General features: G+C 40.1%; 2 protein-coding genes across 4 annotated transcripts in view; one reads left to right on the plus strand and one right to left on the minus strand.

Annotated features, from left to right (window-relative positions):
* The window catches only part of MED12L (mediator complex subunit 12L), a 1,012,447-nt gene that overhangs the window by 276,325 nt on the left and 718,754 nt on the right, over positions 1-17,368 (minus strand). For all 3 annotated transcript variants that reach the window (XM_075340741.1, XM_075340740.1, XM_075340739.1), the window contains exon 17: positions 6,870-7,017. In XM_075340741.1, the coding sequence (XP_075196856.1) occupies positions 6,870-7,017 (148 nt within the window). The remainder of the gene's footprint in view (positions 1-6,869; positions 7,018-17,368) is intronic.
* LOC142296762 (P2Y purinoceptor 13-like) overlaps positions 1-17,368 on the plus strand; it is a 210,141-nt gene that overhangs the window by 6,812 nt on the left and 185,961 nt on the right. The gene's annotated exons all lie outside the window — the stretch shown is intronic.

Genomic DNA, 17,368 nt, shown 5'->3' on the forward strand with positions numbered 1-17,368 from the left:
TCTGCAGGGCTGTGTATCTAAATTTTATCCTGTGTGATACTGTCTGCTGACCTGTGTATCTAATCCTATCCTGTGTGATACTCCTGCTATCCTTGGGGATACTTACTCCTGCTATCCTTGGGGACATTTTTGGTCGCCAACAAAATGGCTCTGCACTATGTCCCTACATGTCATTCTCTGTTATCTGTTGTAAATACTCAGATTAGGAGGGGGAGCTGTGACATCACACACAGGAGAGAAGACTCCGCTTACTTTACTGCAGATGTAATGTGAGCTTTTTCTACAGTGGGATTTCTGTAGGATTTCAGAAGCTGCTCCCCCTAGTGTTTAACAGTGGAAAATATCAAACTTTTAAATTTTTTTTATATATTTTGCTCAATTAAAAACAAATAATAATATTTAAACAAAACATTAAAACATTATTACTTTACATTTTTTCAGTTATTTAATTTTTTTTTTTTTTATGACACCTTCCTTTTAAAGGTAAGGTGTCACGTTTTTTAAGTTTTGTATTATTAATAGTGATTATGAAATCAAGTATTTTTAATACAAAATTAAATTCACTGTTTATTTTTTTATTTAATTCTAGTTTTACTGAAGCACTGGGGGCTGCCATCTTGGATTTGCTGTGAGTAACGACAGTTTCTCACCTCCTTTATGGCAGCCCCCTGTGCATAGAAGACCATTGTCAGACTGCGACCCTATACTTAAAACAAAAACATCTGCTGTCATCTGGATGTGCCCCCTTGGCTGTCCAGATCACAGCAAAGGAGGGAGATCAGCGCCATCTTTGTGGAGCTCACAGCGTATGCTGTGTGCTCCACTTTCCCCCTGTCACCCGCCGGGATGATGGGGTGAGTATCGGTGCCGGGCGGCAGCACAGTAAATGGGGGCGTGGGATACAGTGAGGCATTGGAAAATAGTCAGCAGGGCATTGGGATACAGTCAGCGGGGCATTGGGATGCAGTCAGCGGGGCATTGGGAAACAGTCAGCGGAGCCTTGGGAAACAGTCAGCGGAGCCTTGGGAAACAGTGCGGTGAAGAATACAGTGGAGCAATATGCAGCTGACCTTAGTGACATTTTAGACATTAGGATCACTTTGCGGCCACCAACAAAATGGCTCTGCACTGTGATCCTAAACTTCATCTTCCCTTATCCTTTTGGAAACACCCAGAACAGGAGGGGGAGGTGTGACATCACACACAGGAGAGCAGACTCCACCCACTTTTATTACAGTTGTAATGTGAGCTAGTTCTACAGTAGCTCTACAGCAGCATTTCAGCAGCTGCTCCTCCTAGTGTTTAAGAGTGGAAGATATCAAACTTTTAATTTATTTATATTTTTCTCAATTAAAAACAAATAATATTATTTAAACATGACATTAAAACATTAATACTTTATATTTTTTCAGTTATTGAAAAAAAATTTTTTGACAACACCTTCCCTTTAACACTAGAAGTCCCAGAGAGGGGTCATTTAACATTTCTATCTTTGGAACCTAGAGACTGGTCGAATGACCTGAAGGATTTACACTCTCTTACAAGACCTTTGTTGAGGTGGATCAACACAATTGCCCCCTGCAGATTCCTCAGGCAATGGCCACATTTACAAATGAAAGAATGCTAATTGGAGCCTTCAGAGTTGTCAGTTTGGACTAAGGAGTACTTTGCACGCTGCGACATTGCTAGCCTATGCTATTGATGCCGAGCGCGATAGTACCCGCCCCCGTCGCACATGCGATATCTTGTGATAGCTGCCGTAGCGAACATTATCGCTACGGCAGCTTCACATGCACTTACCTGCCCTGCAACGTCGCTCTGGCCGGCGACCCACCTCCTTCCTAAGGGGGCGGATCGTGCGGCGTCACAGCGACGTCACACGGCAGGCGGCCAATAGAAGCGGAGGGGCGGAGATGAGCGGCATGTAAACATCCCGCCCACCTTCTTCCTTCTGCATAGCCGGTGGACGGCGGGCGCAGGTAAGGAGATGCTTGTCGCTCCTACGGCTTCACACACAGCGATGTGTGGTGCTGCAGGAATGACAAACAACATCATACCTGCGGACGCACCGACATTATGAAAATGAACGACGTGGCACAGATCACCGATTTTTGACTGTTTCACGCTCGTTCATCTTCTCTCCTAAGCTTTACACGTTGCGACGTCATTACCGGCGCCGGATGTGCGTCACCCCGACAATATCGCAGTAGCGATGTCGCAAAGTGCAAAGTACCCCTGAGGGTCATTTGACCCTCTTTCGGGACTTCAGGGGGGAGATCGAAATTTCTGGGACTTCTAGTGTTAATGTATCTGTAGTAATAAAAATCAAACTTCTATTGGTTATAAATGTGGAGGTTAACATTATTCAAGAGCTAGTTATAAAGAGCACACTATGTGAATCAGAAGTTAGACACTAATCTTAGTAAAGCGGGGATTATATTCCTAATCTGTCCTATGTGTACCTCAGGATATACTCATGTCTTTACCTGGTACTTGTACTGTCCTCATTCTGTAATTTTAACAGGTGCAGTACAGTTTATAATTATAGTCATTAAGGAGAGAAAAAGTAACAGGAGTAATGGTGGTTGCTCCAGGCCTGCTCACATGGGGGGCCACTGACAATGTGACGAGCTGATGAATCATCTGAGGTCTGAATCTTCCTTGGTGAGCAGCACAGTGCATCCTTCTCCTGGTGAGCAGAGCACTCAATATTTCTATGTACTGACTGTCTTGTCTCTCATTGTGTTACTATGCAATGTTGTGCCAGAAAACAAAAATCAATATAAACAAGTGCTGAGTGCCTTGCTTGCCAGGGGAAGGCTGTCCCAGTCCAGTCCGGCCTTTATCTACACCAGAGCTGTTTTGAATGAGCCCTGCGTCCTCAATGTCACAGTTCAGGGCAGCCTAATATCTTAAAATGTCTTGCAGGCCAACATTGTGCATACTGTGAAGGAAATAATTATTTGATTTCTTGCTGATTTCTAAGTTTGCCCACTGACAAAGACATGACCAGTCTATAATTTTAAGGTTATGTTAATTTCAATAGTGAGAGATAGAAAATCAAAAATAAAATCCAGAAAAGTACATTATATAAATTAGATAAATTTATTTGCATTTTGCAGAGAGAAATAAGTATTTGATCCCTCTGGCAAACAAAACTTAATACTTGGTTGCAAAACCCTTGTTGGCAAACACAGCAATCAGACGGTTTTTGTAGTTGATGATAAGGTTTGCGCACATGGAAGGAGGAATTTTGGTCTACTTCTCTTTGCAGATCATCCCTAATTCATTAAGATTTTGAGGCTGTCGCTTGGCAACTCGGAGCTTCCATATGTTTTCTATAAGATTAAAATCTATGTTTTTCATCTGTTTTCTATAAGATTAAGGTCTGGAGACTGGCTAGGCCACTCCATGACCTTAATGTGCTTCTTTTTGAGCCAATCCTTTGTTGCCTTGGCTGTATGTTTTGAGTCATTGTCGTGCTGGAAAACCCAGCCATGACCCAATTTTAATGTCCTGCTAGAGGGAAGGAGGTTGTCAGCCAGGATTTTATGGTTCATGGCTCCATCCATTGTCCCATTGATGCGGTGAAGTAGTCGTGTGCACTTACCAGAGAAACACCCCAAAACATAATGTTTCCACATCCATCCTTGACAGTTGGGACGGTGTTCTTTGGCTCATAGGCGGCAGCATTTTTCTTGTTCCAAACAGTTGAGTTAAGGCAAAAGAGCTAAATTTTTGTCTCATTTGACCATTTGACCACAGCACCTTCTCCCAATCACGCTCACAATCATTCAGGTGTTAATTGGCAAACTTCAGATGGGTCTGCACATGTGCCTTTTTGAGCAGTGGGACTTTGCTAGCACTACAGGATTTTCAGCCATTACGAAGTAATGTGTTACCAATGGTTTTCTTGGTGACAGTGGTCCCAGTTGCATTGCGATCATTAACAATCTTCCCTGTGTAGTTTTAGGCTGATCTCTCACCTTCATGATCCTGGATACACCACGAGGTGAGATTTTACATGGGGCTCCAGATCGATGTTGAGTGACAGTCATTTTGTATTTCTTGCATTTTCTTACTATTGAAACAGTTGTCTCCTTCTCACCCAGTGTCTTACTTATGGTTTTGTAGCCCATTCCAGCCTTGTGCATGATCTTGTCCCTGACATCCTTAGAAAGCTCTTTGGTCTTGCCCATGTTGTAGAGGTTGGAGTCTGACAAATAATTGAGTCTGTGGACAGGAGTCTTTTATACAGGTGACAATTTAAGACAGGTGTCTTTAATGCACGTAACGAGTTGATTAAGAGTGTCTAAGTGGTATGTAGGAGCCAGAACTCTTAATGGTTGGTAGGGCATCAAATACTTATTTCTCTCTGCAAAATGCAAATAAATTTATATAATTTATATAATGTGATTTTCTGGATTATTATTCTGTCTCTCACTGTTAAAATTAACCTACCCTTAAAATTATAGACTGTTCATTTCTTTGTCAGTGGGAAAACTTACAAAATTAGCAAGGGATCAAATAATTATTTCATTCACTGTACATATCACAAAGTTCAGGCAGCGCAAATTTTCCACCATCAATTCCTTTTCTGGAGAGAGGGCTGAATATAGATATACAAACATACAGTGGGTGTACTAAGTATTGAGCCCGTCACCAAGTTTCTAAGTAAATTTTTCACCAGATGTTGGTATCAATTCAATCCGCATAGGCAAAGGAATCAAACCATAGATGTCCATAAATTTAGTGATATGTAATAATGAGAAATGACACTGGGAAAAAGTATTGAACACACTTACTGAAATGTATCTAATATTTCTTACAAAAGCCTTTGTTGGTGATGACGGCTTTAAGATGCCTCCTGTGTTGAGAAACTACTTACATGCATTGCTCAGGTGTTATTTTGGTGCATTCTTCCACACAAACATTCTTCAATTTCTTAAGGTTCTGTTGGCTCCTTCTATGAACTCTTTCCTTAAATTTTCTATTGGATTTAGGTCAGATGATTGGATGGGCCATTCTAGCAATTTTATTTTCTTTCTCTGAAACCAATTGAAAGTTTCCTTGGCTGTGTGTTTGGGATCATCATTGTCTTGCTAAAATTTCCACCTTTATTTCATCTTCATCATCTTATTATATAGCAGACGATTTTTATCAAGAATGGCTAGGTACATTTGTCCATTCATCCTTCCTTCAAATATATGACGTTTGCCAGGGTTGTATGCAAAAGAGCTGCTGCAAAACATGATGTTCACACCTCCAAACCTCACTGTTGGTATGGAGGTTTTGTGGTAATATACAGTGCCCTTTGTTCTCCAAAAATGTTGTGTATTATGGCATCCAAAGAGTTCAATTTTGGTCTCATCTGACCAGACTATATTCTCCCAGTGTTTCACAGGCTTGTTTTAATATTGTTGAGCAAACTTTAAACACACTTGAACATGCTTTGTGTTAAGAAATTGAGTCTTTAGCTCTCCACAAGTGGTACTTGACTCTTGGAGAACTCTTCTAATAATTCTTTTCACACCTCTGTCTAAACTTCTGACAGGAGCACCTGCTTATGGCTGGTTTATGGTGAAATGATGTTCTTTCCACTTCTGGATTATGGTCCCAACAGTGCTCACTAGAACCTTCAGTAGTTTAGAAATTATTTTGTAACCAAACACATCAGTATGTTTTGCACAAAAATAAAGTTGCAAAGGTCTTGAGACAGTTCACTGATTTTACTCATCATGAGATGTTTCTTGTGCATCTCCTTTGTAGTGAGCCAACTTTTTATAGGCTATCAGTTGAACCAGCTTATATTATTTTTCACTAAGTGTCAGGATTGCTTTCCAATTACTGTCAGATTGCATCTTGTGTCATGAATTTCCATAGCATTTGGCACCTCTCTTTCTTAATGTGTTTTATACTTTTTCCCTGTGTAATATCCTGTTATTACATGTAACTTATTTTATGGACATCTATGGTTTAAATTCTTTGCCTGTGTTGATTGGATAGGCTGTTAACGAAATCTGGTGAGAAATTCTGATCAGAGTTTGATTAGAGTGTGATTTGCATAAATAGCCCAATTCTCTTGGATGAGCGTTTATGGCTGTTTATCTCTAGCCTAAGATCATTAATATATATTGTAATATAGCATTGTCATTCAGTGATCTTCATCAGTGCAATTACTGTAACAGACACAGACAATGTATTGCCCCAGTCTAAATTTAAATGCTTGGATTGGTCAAGGCAGGTATTTTTTTTAAATTTTTGTTACATTTGTAAAACATGAAAAACTATATTGGCCTTTGCGATAATGAGACAAATCCACAGATTTAGTCAACATATTTTAGATGCATTTCATAGAAAAACATACTTTAAAAGCAGGGGAGAACTGAGACTGTGTGGTAGACTAGTCAAACAGGCAGGTCCCTGGTGGCTTCTCCTCACTGACAGGTCTCTGCCTTTGTGCTCGTTTAGGCAGAGATCTGTTTATTCAGGTCAGCGGGTGGGGAGAAGTTGTCAGGGACCCGCCTGTCTGAATACTCTTTAGTGCAGCTCAGTCCCCAGCTAGCCATTAAAGTATGTTTTTCTGTGGAACACAGTAGTCTTTTAAAGTCAAATCATTCCTGGCTGTGGTTGTACAGCCAGTGCTTGGCCCATGGTGCCGACGGTTTGGGTAGCAGCTGTCAGGTTCAATGTAAAGTACATTAAGGGGCAAGATTTTTTTTCATTTAAAAATAGGTCCTAGATTTTTGAAAAGACCTATCTAAAGGGTTTAATGTGACATCCCCTAGTAATGTAAAAATTTTAATTTTTTGTCCTCCTCTGATATCAAGACCCAAAACATAATGTCTATACATCCAAAAAGTACTTACCAGCAGTTTCATATGTGCTATTTGTATTAAGAATCTTTAAGAGATCTTTGGTCAGTTTCCGAATTTGATGTCTGGCCTCCTCTCGCTCTCTTCCTACTCCATATAGCAGAACCATTCTCTGGTTACATTCATGACTTGAAGAAGCTTCCTGTAAGTTAAAAGAGGGTTAAATTAGTGAAGTGTAACAATGGCAGCCACATGAATATCTTTTAATACTCTTTTTTTCATCACTAAATTGAGTGTTTGAACCCTTAACAAATATATAAAATGTATTTATGACAAATAGATTAATTTTCCCCTAAACATGTTCCTCTGGCTTGCAGCAGTACTGAGGATCCAACACTGGCTGGATTCATCAGCATTGTTGGGAAAGATCTTACCAGTAGTCATGTGGGCAAGATAACTTTTCAATACTAGTTTTTCATTACTTTGTCATCCCTTGCCATATAGCATAGTTCTTATAAATAATATCTGTTATAATATATTTGTATTGGATGTATAGTGTCTGAGCACATCTCAGCAGGGATCATATAGTACTGGATTATTATGCAGATTATTCTTGTTATGTCTGATACTTCCTTTCTGAGACTGAAATCAGACAAAACAAAAGGAGGTTGTCACTGGGGTCCTGATGGTGGGTGTGGATGTTTTGGAGTAAATCACAATTAGTCTCATGTAAGCTGAGCTGACAGTTTTATTCAGCAGTACCAGGAGGGTATGACATCTAGTGAAGTGCTGTAATCTTCATTTCAAAAGCAAACGGTTTAGGTAATCCAGTCACTGACATGGACAGCTGAAAAGTGCTGAAATTTGCATAACAAACTCAGTGATAGGGCTGCACTGGCCATCTGTCAATTGCCAGATGGGCTGGTACCTATGGGCCGCTATTACACTTGGTATCTCCCAATATCTTTAGCAGCACAGGATGGAGAAGGGAGGGGACATGCTAAGTGCTCACTTATAAGCTACTGAAATGCATGATGGATCTTGTAGTAATAAAGAAACATAAGCCTGGAGAGAGGAAGAGATGGATGTAAACATCAGAACTGCAGCTGGCAGACACCAAGTGATGCTATCTCCCTAATAAAAGGTTTATATTACTATAATTAGAGTATGGATGCATGTAGTGGCACATGATAGTAAGATTGATGACTACAAACATGAAATGAGTTAAGGTGCTGAATAATTTCTGTAAGGTATTTGAAAAGAATCATCTAAAATTACAGAAAGTCTTCTATATTTTTTGAGCTCTACCAGTCTACAAATCCAGTCTGTCTTAACAGTCAAAGTGCCTAATAGATGAGGAGCCTCTTTGTTTCGTAAGCGGGGCTAAGGAGTACAGCTCCTGCTAGTAAATGCATTAGGCTATGTTCACACAGGAAATGTTTTTCAACAACCACACCACCATATTGATATAGTGGACTAATGGTTAACGTAGATGGAGGTGTTTGATGTATGGGACACCAGACTAATCGCAGAAAGTGCAACCACAAAAAAGAATAGAGAGCGATCAGACATCTAATCATGCAAAATTTAAATTTTATTTTATATTTAAACAAGTGCAAGGTGGAGAGAGAAAACAATATACTAAGGGTGCACAGACCCAGGTTCTACTTAGCACAAGAAGATAATATTAGAAGTAGTTCAGAAAACCATAATAAATACACAGTATTCACAATAATCACTATAATTATAGATTACTCAGTAATTTGTGAAACAAAAAATATTAAGGTTTGTATTAATACCATAATTAACTGAACATAGAAACATACTGTATATATCCCTCCTGGCCACAACCACCAAAAGTGCATTAGGGTAACCTACAGAATTGTATGGGCTTACCAGTCACAGTGTATGCCGTTCATTTCGGCCACCCCTGACGCAGGCACCCCACCGAAACAAACGTTCATCGGGTGGGCGCCATTCCCCGGGTCTCCGTGCGGCGTACACTGTGACTGGTAAGCCCATACAATTCTGTAGGTTACCCTGATGCACTTTTGGTGGTTGTGGCCAGGAGGGAGATATATGTATCTATTTCAGGTAATTATGGTATTAATACAAACCTTAATATTTTTTGTTTCACAAATTACTGAGTAATCTATAATAATTATAGTGATTATTGTGAATACTGTGTATTTATTATGGTTTTCTAAACTACTTCTAATATTATCCTCCTGGACTAAGTAGAACTGGGGTCTGTGCACCCTTAGTATATTGTTTTCTCTCTCTACCTTGCACTTGTTTAAATATAAAATTTAAATTTTGCATGATAAGATTTCTGATCGCTCTCTTTTCTATGTTCACACAGTGCATCTTTTATTGTGTTTTTGAGGTGACAAAGATGCACCTAAATGCATGGATTTCCTTCTCCCAGCAAAGTGTATGAGATTTCGATTTTGCTGTCCGCACTGAACATCTTTTTTTGCCTGCATCCTGGCTGCGTTTTTGAAGATGCAGCATGTCAATTCTATTTGCGTTTTTCCAGAATTTTTGAGCCCTTCCAAAAGATTTGACTTAAAAGTGACACTGGGCAAAATGCGATAAAAACGCGGCAAAAAGCATGTGTTTTTTGTGGCCAAAAATGCTGCATCTTAAGATGCACTGTGTGAACATAGCCTTACAAATCCTTTTTATCTCTAATTTTCTTGTGAAATTATTTATTTAAGATAGCATGAAGTGGAGAAATTTCACAAAAGCCATAAACAGAAAAAGTCATAAACGTCGTTATTAGGGGTCCATTGTTGCAAAAACTAAAAGAACACCAAACAATAAATAGTAGTAGTAACATATAAACCAGGCTATCGCTAGACTATGTTGTACGGCTAAAGATTATTTAAATCTCTGAAATGTTTAATTTATTATACAAAAAGTATTCAATGTTAAGCCTGCTTTACACGTTGCAATTTCGCATACGATATCGCATGCGATTTGCAACGCCCCCATTGTATGTGCAGCACGTTCAATTTGTTGAACGTGCCGCACAAACGATTAACCCCCGTCACACGTACTTACCTTCCATACGACCTCGATGTGGGCAGCAAACGTCCACTTCCTGGAGTGGGAGGGACGTTTGGCGTCACATCAACGTCACGCGGCAGCCGGCCAATAGAAGCGGAGGGGCGGAGCTGAGCAGGATGTAAACATCCCGCCCACCTCCTTCCTTCCGCATTGTGGGCCGGGAGCCACAGGAGGCAGGTGAGATCTGTTCATCGTTCCCGGGGTGTCACACACTGCGATCTGCGCTACCCCGGGTACGATGAACAATCTGACGTTCAATTCGTCAGGAATGAACGACGTGCATGCGATGAATGGTTTTTCGTTCAATCGCAATTGCACGTCGCTGTCACATGCTACAACATACCTTACGATGCCGGATGTGTGTCACTTACGACGTGACCCCGCCGACACATCGTAAGATATCTTGTAGCGTGTAAAGCGGGCTTTACAGGGATCCTTCAGACTTAAAGTGGTGTTCAGGACTTATATATTGATGACCAAGTGAATGGGAGATATAGTGAAGTACTCAGCAGCCACCATTAAACAATGTATGGCACTGTGGTGTTCCATGCATTGCCTACACCCGGCTGCTGATAACAGTGGAACTGATTACAGCTGTTGTTTGGGGGTTCGGGGGGGCTGTCCCCAACCAATCTACATTTGGCAACCTGCACTACAGATAGGTTATCAATATGTAAGTCCTAGATATCCGTTTTAACTTTGAGACATGACATAGGATCTGGCATTTTTAGCAGGTGAAATCCTCAGGCTATGTGCACGCGTTGCTTTTTTGCTGCTTTTTTTCATGCATTTTTTCTTCCTGATTTTAATCAATACTGCAAGGAAAAACGCATGCCAGCAAAGTCTATGAGAATCGTGATTTGCTGTGCACACGCTGCTTCTTTTTTTCCTTGGAGATTTTGTTGCTGAAAAAAGAAGCAGCATGTCAAATTGTTTCTGCGTTTATTTCTGCGTTTATACAATCCACTGCAATGCTTCATCACTACAATGAATTATATCTGTCAGTGCTGCACTCGCAGCACTGACAGTTTGCCTCACACATCATGCATCTGGCATGGTCTGTGAGGTGATCCGTAGCTCAGTAACCCATTGCACTACAGGGATCCGATCGCCAGGGAGAGGCAAGCAGTTCCTCTCCCTGCCTTCAGAATACTGCGGTCACATTGATTGCAGCATTCAGGGGGTTAAACTGCCGGAAGTGGCGCAGGCACCACTCTGGGCAGTGAGAGCCAGGTCCCGGCTGTAACATCAGCTAGAAACCTGGTGGCGATCGTGGGGGTACAGCGCAGGAACCGACGCGATCTCCATAACAAAAAAGCATGAAAAAATGCATGTTAAAAAACATGGAAATACAATAAAAAATGCCTTTTTTTCTGCTGCATTTTTCCTGCCAAAACATGCAGTTTTGTGTGCAGAAAATCCGCACACAAATCTGCTATGTGTGCACATACCCTAACTGCTGGACCCTTATTTTCTCAGGCGAGAGCTTTTTGCTTACCATAGACTTAACTATTGACATTATTTACTACAATATTTGCAAGACTAGCAACTAAAATCTAACTGCCAAGGGCGATTTTTACAATTTAATAAATCTATAGTGTTTAATGACTTTCACTCCTAAATGTGAAATATTATTTGAAATTGTGATAAAATTAAAATTGTCACAATGACCCTCATGCACGTTACTAAACGGCTTTCCATGGTAACACACTAATTGTAACAAATTGTATATACTGAAAATTCTCGGTCCTGAAGATTTGGTGCATGTCTGAATCTAAAAGATAATTTACTAGTTTTTACATCAAAATCATCTAAAAAAAAGTAGATGATGACTTTTTTTAATCATACACACAATTAACATGTGTAACGTTATCCGCAGTTAGCTTCAATGCGATTGTTAAGTGCTAAAGTGCCAACAGAAGCAAATCATTATTTCACAAAAAGGATTTAATTAAACCGACAAGATTTCTACTTCTAGACTGAAAGGATATTACACAACACATGTAGAGTAATTTTATCTGCCTTATTGCTGCTATTGCAAATATTTCACAAGGGATGGGTAACAAAATGTTTTTTCTGTGATTCATTAATTGCAATTTGGTGCTGGATGCCTTCTTTCTGCCCCAAACTTATTCAGCTGGGCTACTAGAGATATATCAACCCCTGGAAAAATTGGACCTGGGCCCCCACTAGCATTTAGGTCAGATGTACAGGTTTCTGTAATAATGTCCCCCGTCTTGGCCTGCAATAATGTCCCCATCCTTTACTAATGTCCCCCATCTTGGCCTTTATCCTGCAATGTCCACCACCCTTTAATAATGTCCCCCATCCTGACAATTTTTAAGTGTCCCTCATACTTCTCACATCCTGAAATAATGCCCCAAAACAAAATCCTGTAATAATGTCCCAGTTCTGTTAACAATGTCCCCCATCCTGAACCCTATTCTGTATAATGATAATAATGTCTCAACTCTTGTAACAATGTCCTCCATCGTGGAACCTGTCACGTAACAATGTCCCCTGTCTTGTCCCTCATCCTGTAATATTGCCCGCCATCCTGCTTGTCTCCTTCATGTAATAAATTCCCTCATTCTGGGCCACTTTCAATAAAAATGTCCTCCATTCTTGGCCCTCATCCTGTAATAATGTCCGCCATCCTGCTTGTCTCCTTCACGTAATAATGTCCCCCATGCTTGGCCCCTTCTATCGAAATGTCCCCTGTCCTTGGCCCATTTCTGTAATAATATCGTCCATCTTGGCCCCATCTTCTAATAATGTCCTCAGCCTTACCAGTATCTTGTAATGTCCCCAAACATGTAATAATGTCCCCTGTCCTTGGCCCCATTGTGAAACAATTTCCCCTGTCCTGACCCTCATCCTGTAATAATGTCCCCTAGCATAGTAGTCTTCATAACTACATAAAAAAAATAAAACGATTCCTCTTACCTATCCGCGCTCCAATGGGGCTGTCCTCTTCGTCCTACATCACCAGCATAGGGGGCCATGCGCTGCCTGCGAAAGATGCCTCTTAATTAATTTGGTGCATCTTATTCATGCACGCCCCTCAATAATCCCTGCACCATTGGTGATTTTCCATTTTTTGATTTTGATTTTTCTTCCCCTTCTTCCAAAACCCATAACTTTGTTTTATTTTTATCAGTATAGCAGTATGAGAACTTGTTTTTTGCAAGATGAGTTGTACTTTTGAATAACACCATTCTTTTTATCATGTAAAATGGGAAAAAAAATCCTACTGTGTGAGATTGCAAAAAAGTACAATTCCACAATGTTTTATTTGTTTTGTTTTTTTAATTTTAAATTTACCATGTTAAATATATGGTTAAACTGACTTGGGAATATGATTCTCCACGTCAGTGCAAGTACGTAGATACCAAACATGTATAGTTTTCTTTTTTTATTTAAGTGGTGAAAAAAATCTGAAAAGTGTCCTCCCAAAAACGGTTCTTTTTGCCATTTTCCAAGATTGGTAACGTTTTCATTTTTAGGGATCTGGGGCTGTCCGATGGCTTATTTTTTGCACCCAGGGCTGGTGTTTTTACTGATACTATTTTGGCGTAGATCAGATGTTGTGATCACCTTTTATTGCATTTTATTGCAATGTGGAGGAACCAACAAAACGTAATTAGATTAAATTATTTTATATTTATTTTATATTTTGATACATCAGATTTTTCTGAACACAGCTGTACCAAATATGTTTATTTTTTATTGCTTTCATTTTAATCGGGCAAAAGGGGGGTGCTTTGAACCTTTTTTATTTTTTTATATTTTTAAAACTTCTTTTTCTTTTTTTTATTTTGTTATAAGTCTTGATATAGAAGGGTTAATAGTTTCTCTATTTCTTCATTAAAGATATTTTATTGTTATTAGTAAGTATATCTGATGGTAGTTCATAGTCATGGAGCCTACGGAATAAGAGACAGGCTCAAGGATTATTATTGTCTCTAAATGTTCTTCTTATCTTCTTCTTATCTCATATGCATGACTCTACATTTTTGTTTTGCTAAAACTTAAAGGTCATATGAGCAACTTGTAAAGTCCAGCTAGAAGCTTTTTTTTGCAATATCACATTGATCTGTAAATGGTATAAATAAACTGTACTTTGGTTAAATAAACAGAAAAATTGATCATGCCCACATGGATGCAGGTCTTTTTCTCTGAGCGCTCGATCTTGATTAGGTCTGAAGAGGCCTAATTCAGAGGACCTCACTGGTGATCCCATAAGCTGACTTGTGACAAAACAGAACAGCTACAACAGTCTCCTTAGTGGACTTGAAGCGGTGATCAACTAAGTAAATCAGCCACCAAGTTTGAGGAAAGATTCGGGCATAGCATGTGAATGCGCATAAAAGGCAGGACACAGACGATATATTTCATCGCTTGTGAAGGGTAAAGAATGATGTACAAAATGTCAGTCTTAAAACAATTTTGGCCAAAGTCTACAATAAAAAGATTTTTCCAGGAATGTAAATCCAGAGGGTTTAGCTCAAGATATAAATCACTCTTAAAGGTCCCGAATATACATTAGACGTATGTTAACTAAACTTGCCGATTTAGGTGGAACTGACAATCTGTGAATTTGGGCTCCATGACTCTCACCCAAAAGATAATGCTTTTGTTTTCAGGGGCTGCTAGAGATATTAGACATCGGCTTTTTCCTCTACTACCACTGAAAACTCAAAAGATGCCCAATTCTGCAACACAACTCTTTAGATAGTTGAAACCAAGATTAACTTATCAACTTATTCCAAAATGATCTAAGGAGAACAGTAGTGGGAAGGAAAGAAAGGACGCAGGCATTCCACATCATCTGGCACACGTGATGGAGGCAGTTGTCATACTAGGTGTGGGGGAATAACGGGAAAATGACCAAAAGGGAGGGGAGAAAAGAGGGGAACCCTATCTCTAGGGAAGGGGAAGATTATGACCCCTGATAAAACATTACGCTGGCCTCTGGTTCCACTGATGTCCCTAGATAGGTTCTGCTCCTATGCACTGAGCAGAATACTTAGGATACCCTGGCTGACCCTGGCTGATCTTGAAATGGATCCTAGGCAGTGACCGGAAGGGATTAGCACTAGTCAACCCCACTTAGTGCTAAAGAACACAAAGGGAAAACAAACAAGGAAATACAAATAGAAAACGTATCTCCAGGATGACATGCAACGTGTCTTCACAGGTGATTCCAAGCTGACTGCTTGCAATCTGGACAGCATAGGAGTAACTCTATCACTGGCTACAAACCAAGGTGAAATGCAGGCATATGTGGACACAGGGGGTGGGGATAAGGATTAACAACTGAATTGCCAAGGTGTCCACAGGGTCCTAATGGGGAAAGAGTTACCCCTGACAGAGAAGATACATGGAACTCAATACACACCAGAGAAGAAAGAATGAAATATCAAGGAGCACTACGATCAGCCAAACACAGCGACCTTCTGCAGCTGGACACCACAAGGCTGTCTATCAACGGTGGCACACCAGGACAGCAGCATTATGACATAGATGTGTATAGCTGCCCATAGGACTGGACCCCTACTGGGCAGCTTAGTGTAGTTTTGATAAAATAACTTTTATCAACAGGATAATCACTAGAGGATTAGTAAACCTGCAGCAAGGTAGTTAACAATATCAATGAGTTCTGTATACCCCCCACACACACACCATTGATTTGTGCTTTCTGTGTATACTATACATGGGCAGAAAGCTGCTAATCAGTGGTATGAACTGGGTTCTAAAGAGCTCAACATTCAGAGAACTGCTAAATCTGTAGCAGATAAAATAGTGATGTTATCAAACTGACAGCATGAATCCCTATAAGGCCCATTTCACACGTCAATGAAAAACACTGACATCCTTCACTGACGTGTAAAACACGCACATGTCCCTCCGTGTTCCGTGATTCACGGCAAACGTGGGTTGTCCATGTGCAATCCGTGATCCGTGATTGCATATGGACATTACTCACCTGCCCCCGCTCCTGCTGTCCATGGTGCTGAAGTCTCTGGCTCTGCAGCGTCCACCCACCGCTCTCAGCAGCTACTTCTGGGTCGGCTGTTCCTGCTTTCATGAATATTCATGAGCCAGGCAGGAGCTGCCGAGAGCAGAGCCTGCAGAGCGAATCGCAGGCAAGGTAAGTTGAAAATATTTAATATTTAATATGTCAGTATTTTTCTGGTGCGTGTTTCACGGATCACACACGGATCAGACCATAGTGTGGTCCGTGGGTCATCAGTAATGCCAGAAAAAAACTGACTTGTCTCTGTGCAGAATCACGGCCACGGGTGTACGCTGCACAGAGACACGTTCAGTGTAAAATCACTTGATGTGTGAGCAGACCCATTGATTATAATGTGTCTGCGTATGTCAGTGATTCTGGTACGTATAAAAAAAAAAGCACATATGTACCAGAATCACTGTCGTGTGAAGGGGGCCTAAGTGGTATATCACTGAAATCAGGGTCTCTGCCCTTATATTGTGCTCCTCTCAAATGAGGTAGAAAACATTCCCTTCACCTCAAGTTGATTGAGTAGGTATGTCTGCTAACTAGTGTCTGCGACAACACTGGATGCTATCTTGGAATATACGAACAAAGATTCAAAAGATTCCAAACTATCCTGGAATATAGGAGAGTCACTCAGATATAACATCCAATGGAGGAAAAACAAGCAAATGGTGTGTCAAAAGGGATCTAGTTAATAGTCTACCCAGATTGATCTAAAAAACAGGGGCCAACAAAACTCTTGTATGTTTTAGTCCAGCAACCTTACAAGCTGACAGTACAACTCTTTACAGGCTGTAATGCAAGGTTACACTCAAAAATGCTTATCTTTATGGATGTCAGTCAGCATTTCAAACAGATGACACTGTTTGGAGACCGACAAATGGGATCTTTATTGTCTTTATTGATGTGGACAAAGGACCCCATATAAAAATCTTTTATTTTTGTTATTACTAGTCTACTCCAGTGTTCTCTATTAAATGACAATTGTGAACCATCTTTTCAGAGAACAATGCACTTGTCAATTTTTTCACATATTTCCAAAAGCTAATGTTGAGCTCTGAGATAAACTACACCAGAATTATTAAATGGGACTACATGGATTTATAATAAAATCAGACATATGAGCAGAGCTGAGAAGACTTTTATGCTAAAAACATGGATCTTGTTCCAAAAATTAGTGTTGGTCCCAGTAACTGGATCACTAGCAAAATGTGAGTTCGGTGTAAATGGCCCTCTGATAAACTCTTTAAATATATGTGGATATGTAGGTTAGGGTGAGCTTGTCTGTATAGTTACCCTGGTTTGAATGTATATGTAGAGATGGTTTCATACAGAGAACTTATACAATATTGCATATATTAGAATTCAGCACTAGAGATGAGCGGACCTGAACAGTAAAGTTTGGTGTTCATACTGAACACAGACGTTACAGAAAAATCAGTGTTTGATTTCGGAG

The sequence above is a fragment of the Anomaloglossus baeobatrachus genome, chromosome 3 (assembly GCF_048569485.1).
Source record: "Anomaloglossus baeobatrachus isolate aAnoBae1 chromosome 3, aAnoBae1.hap1, whole genome shotgun sequence".
In the NCBI taxonomy this organism is placed as follows: domain Eukaryota; kingdom Metazoa; phylum Chordata; class Amphibia; order Anura; family Aromobatidae; genus Anomaloglossus; species Anomaloglossus baeobatrachus.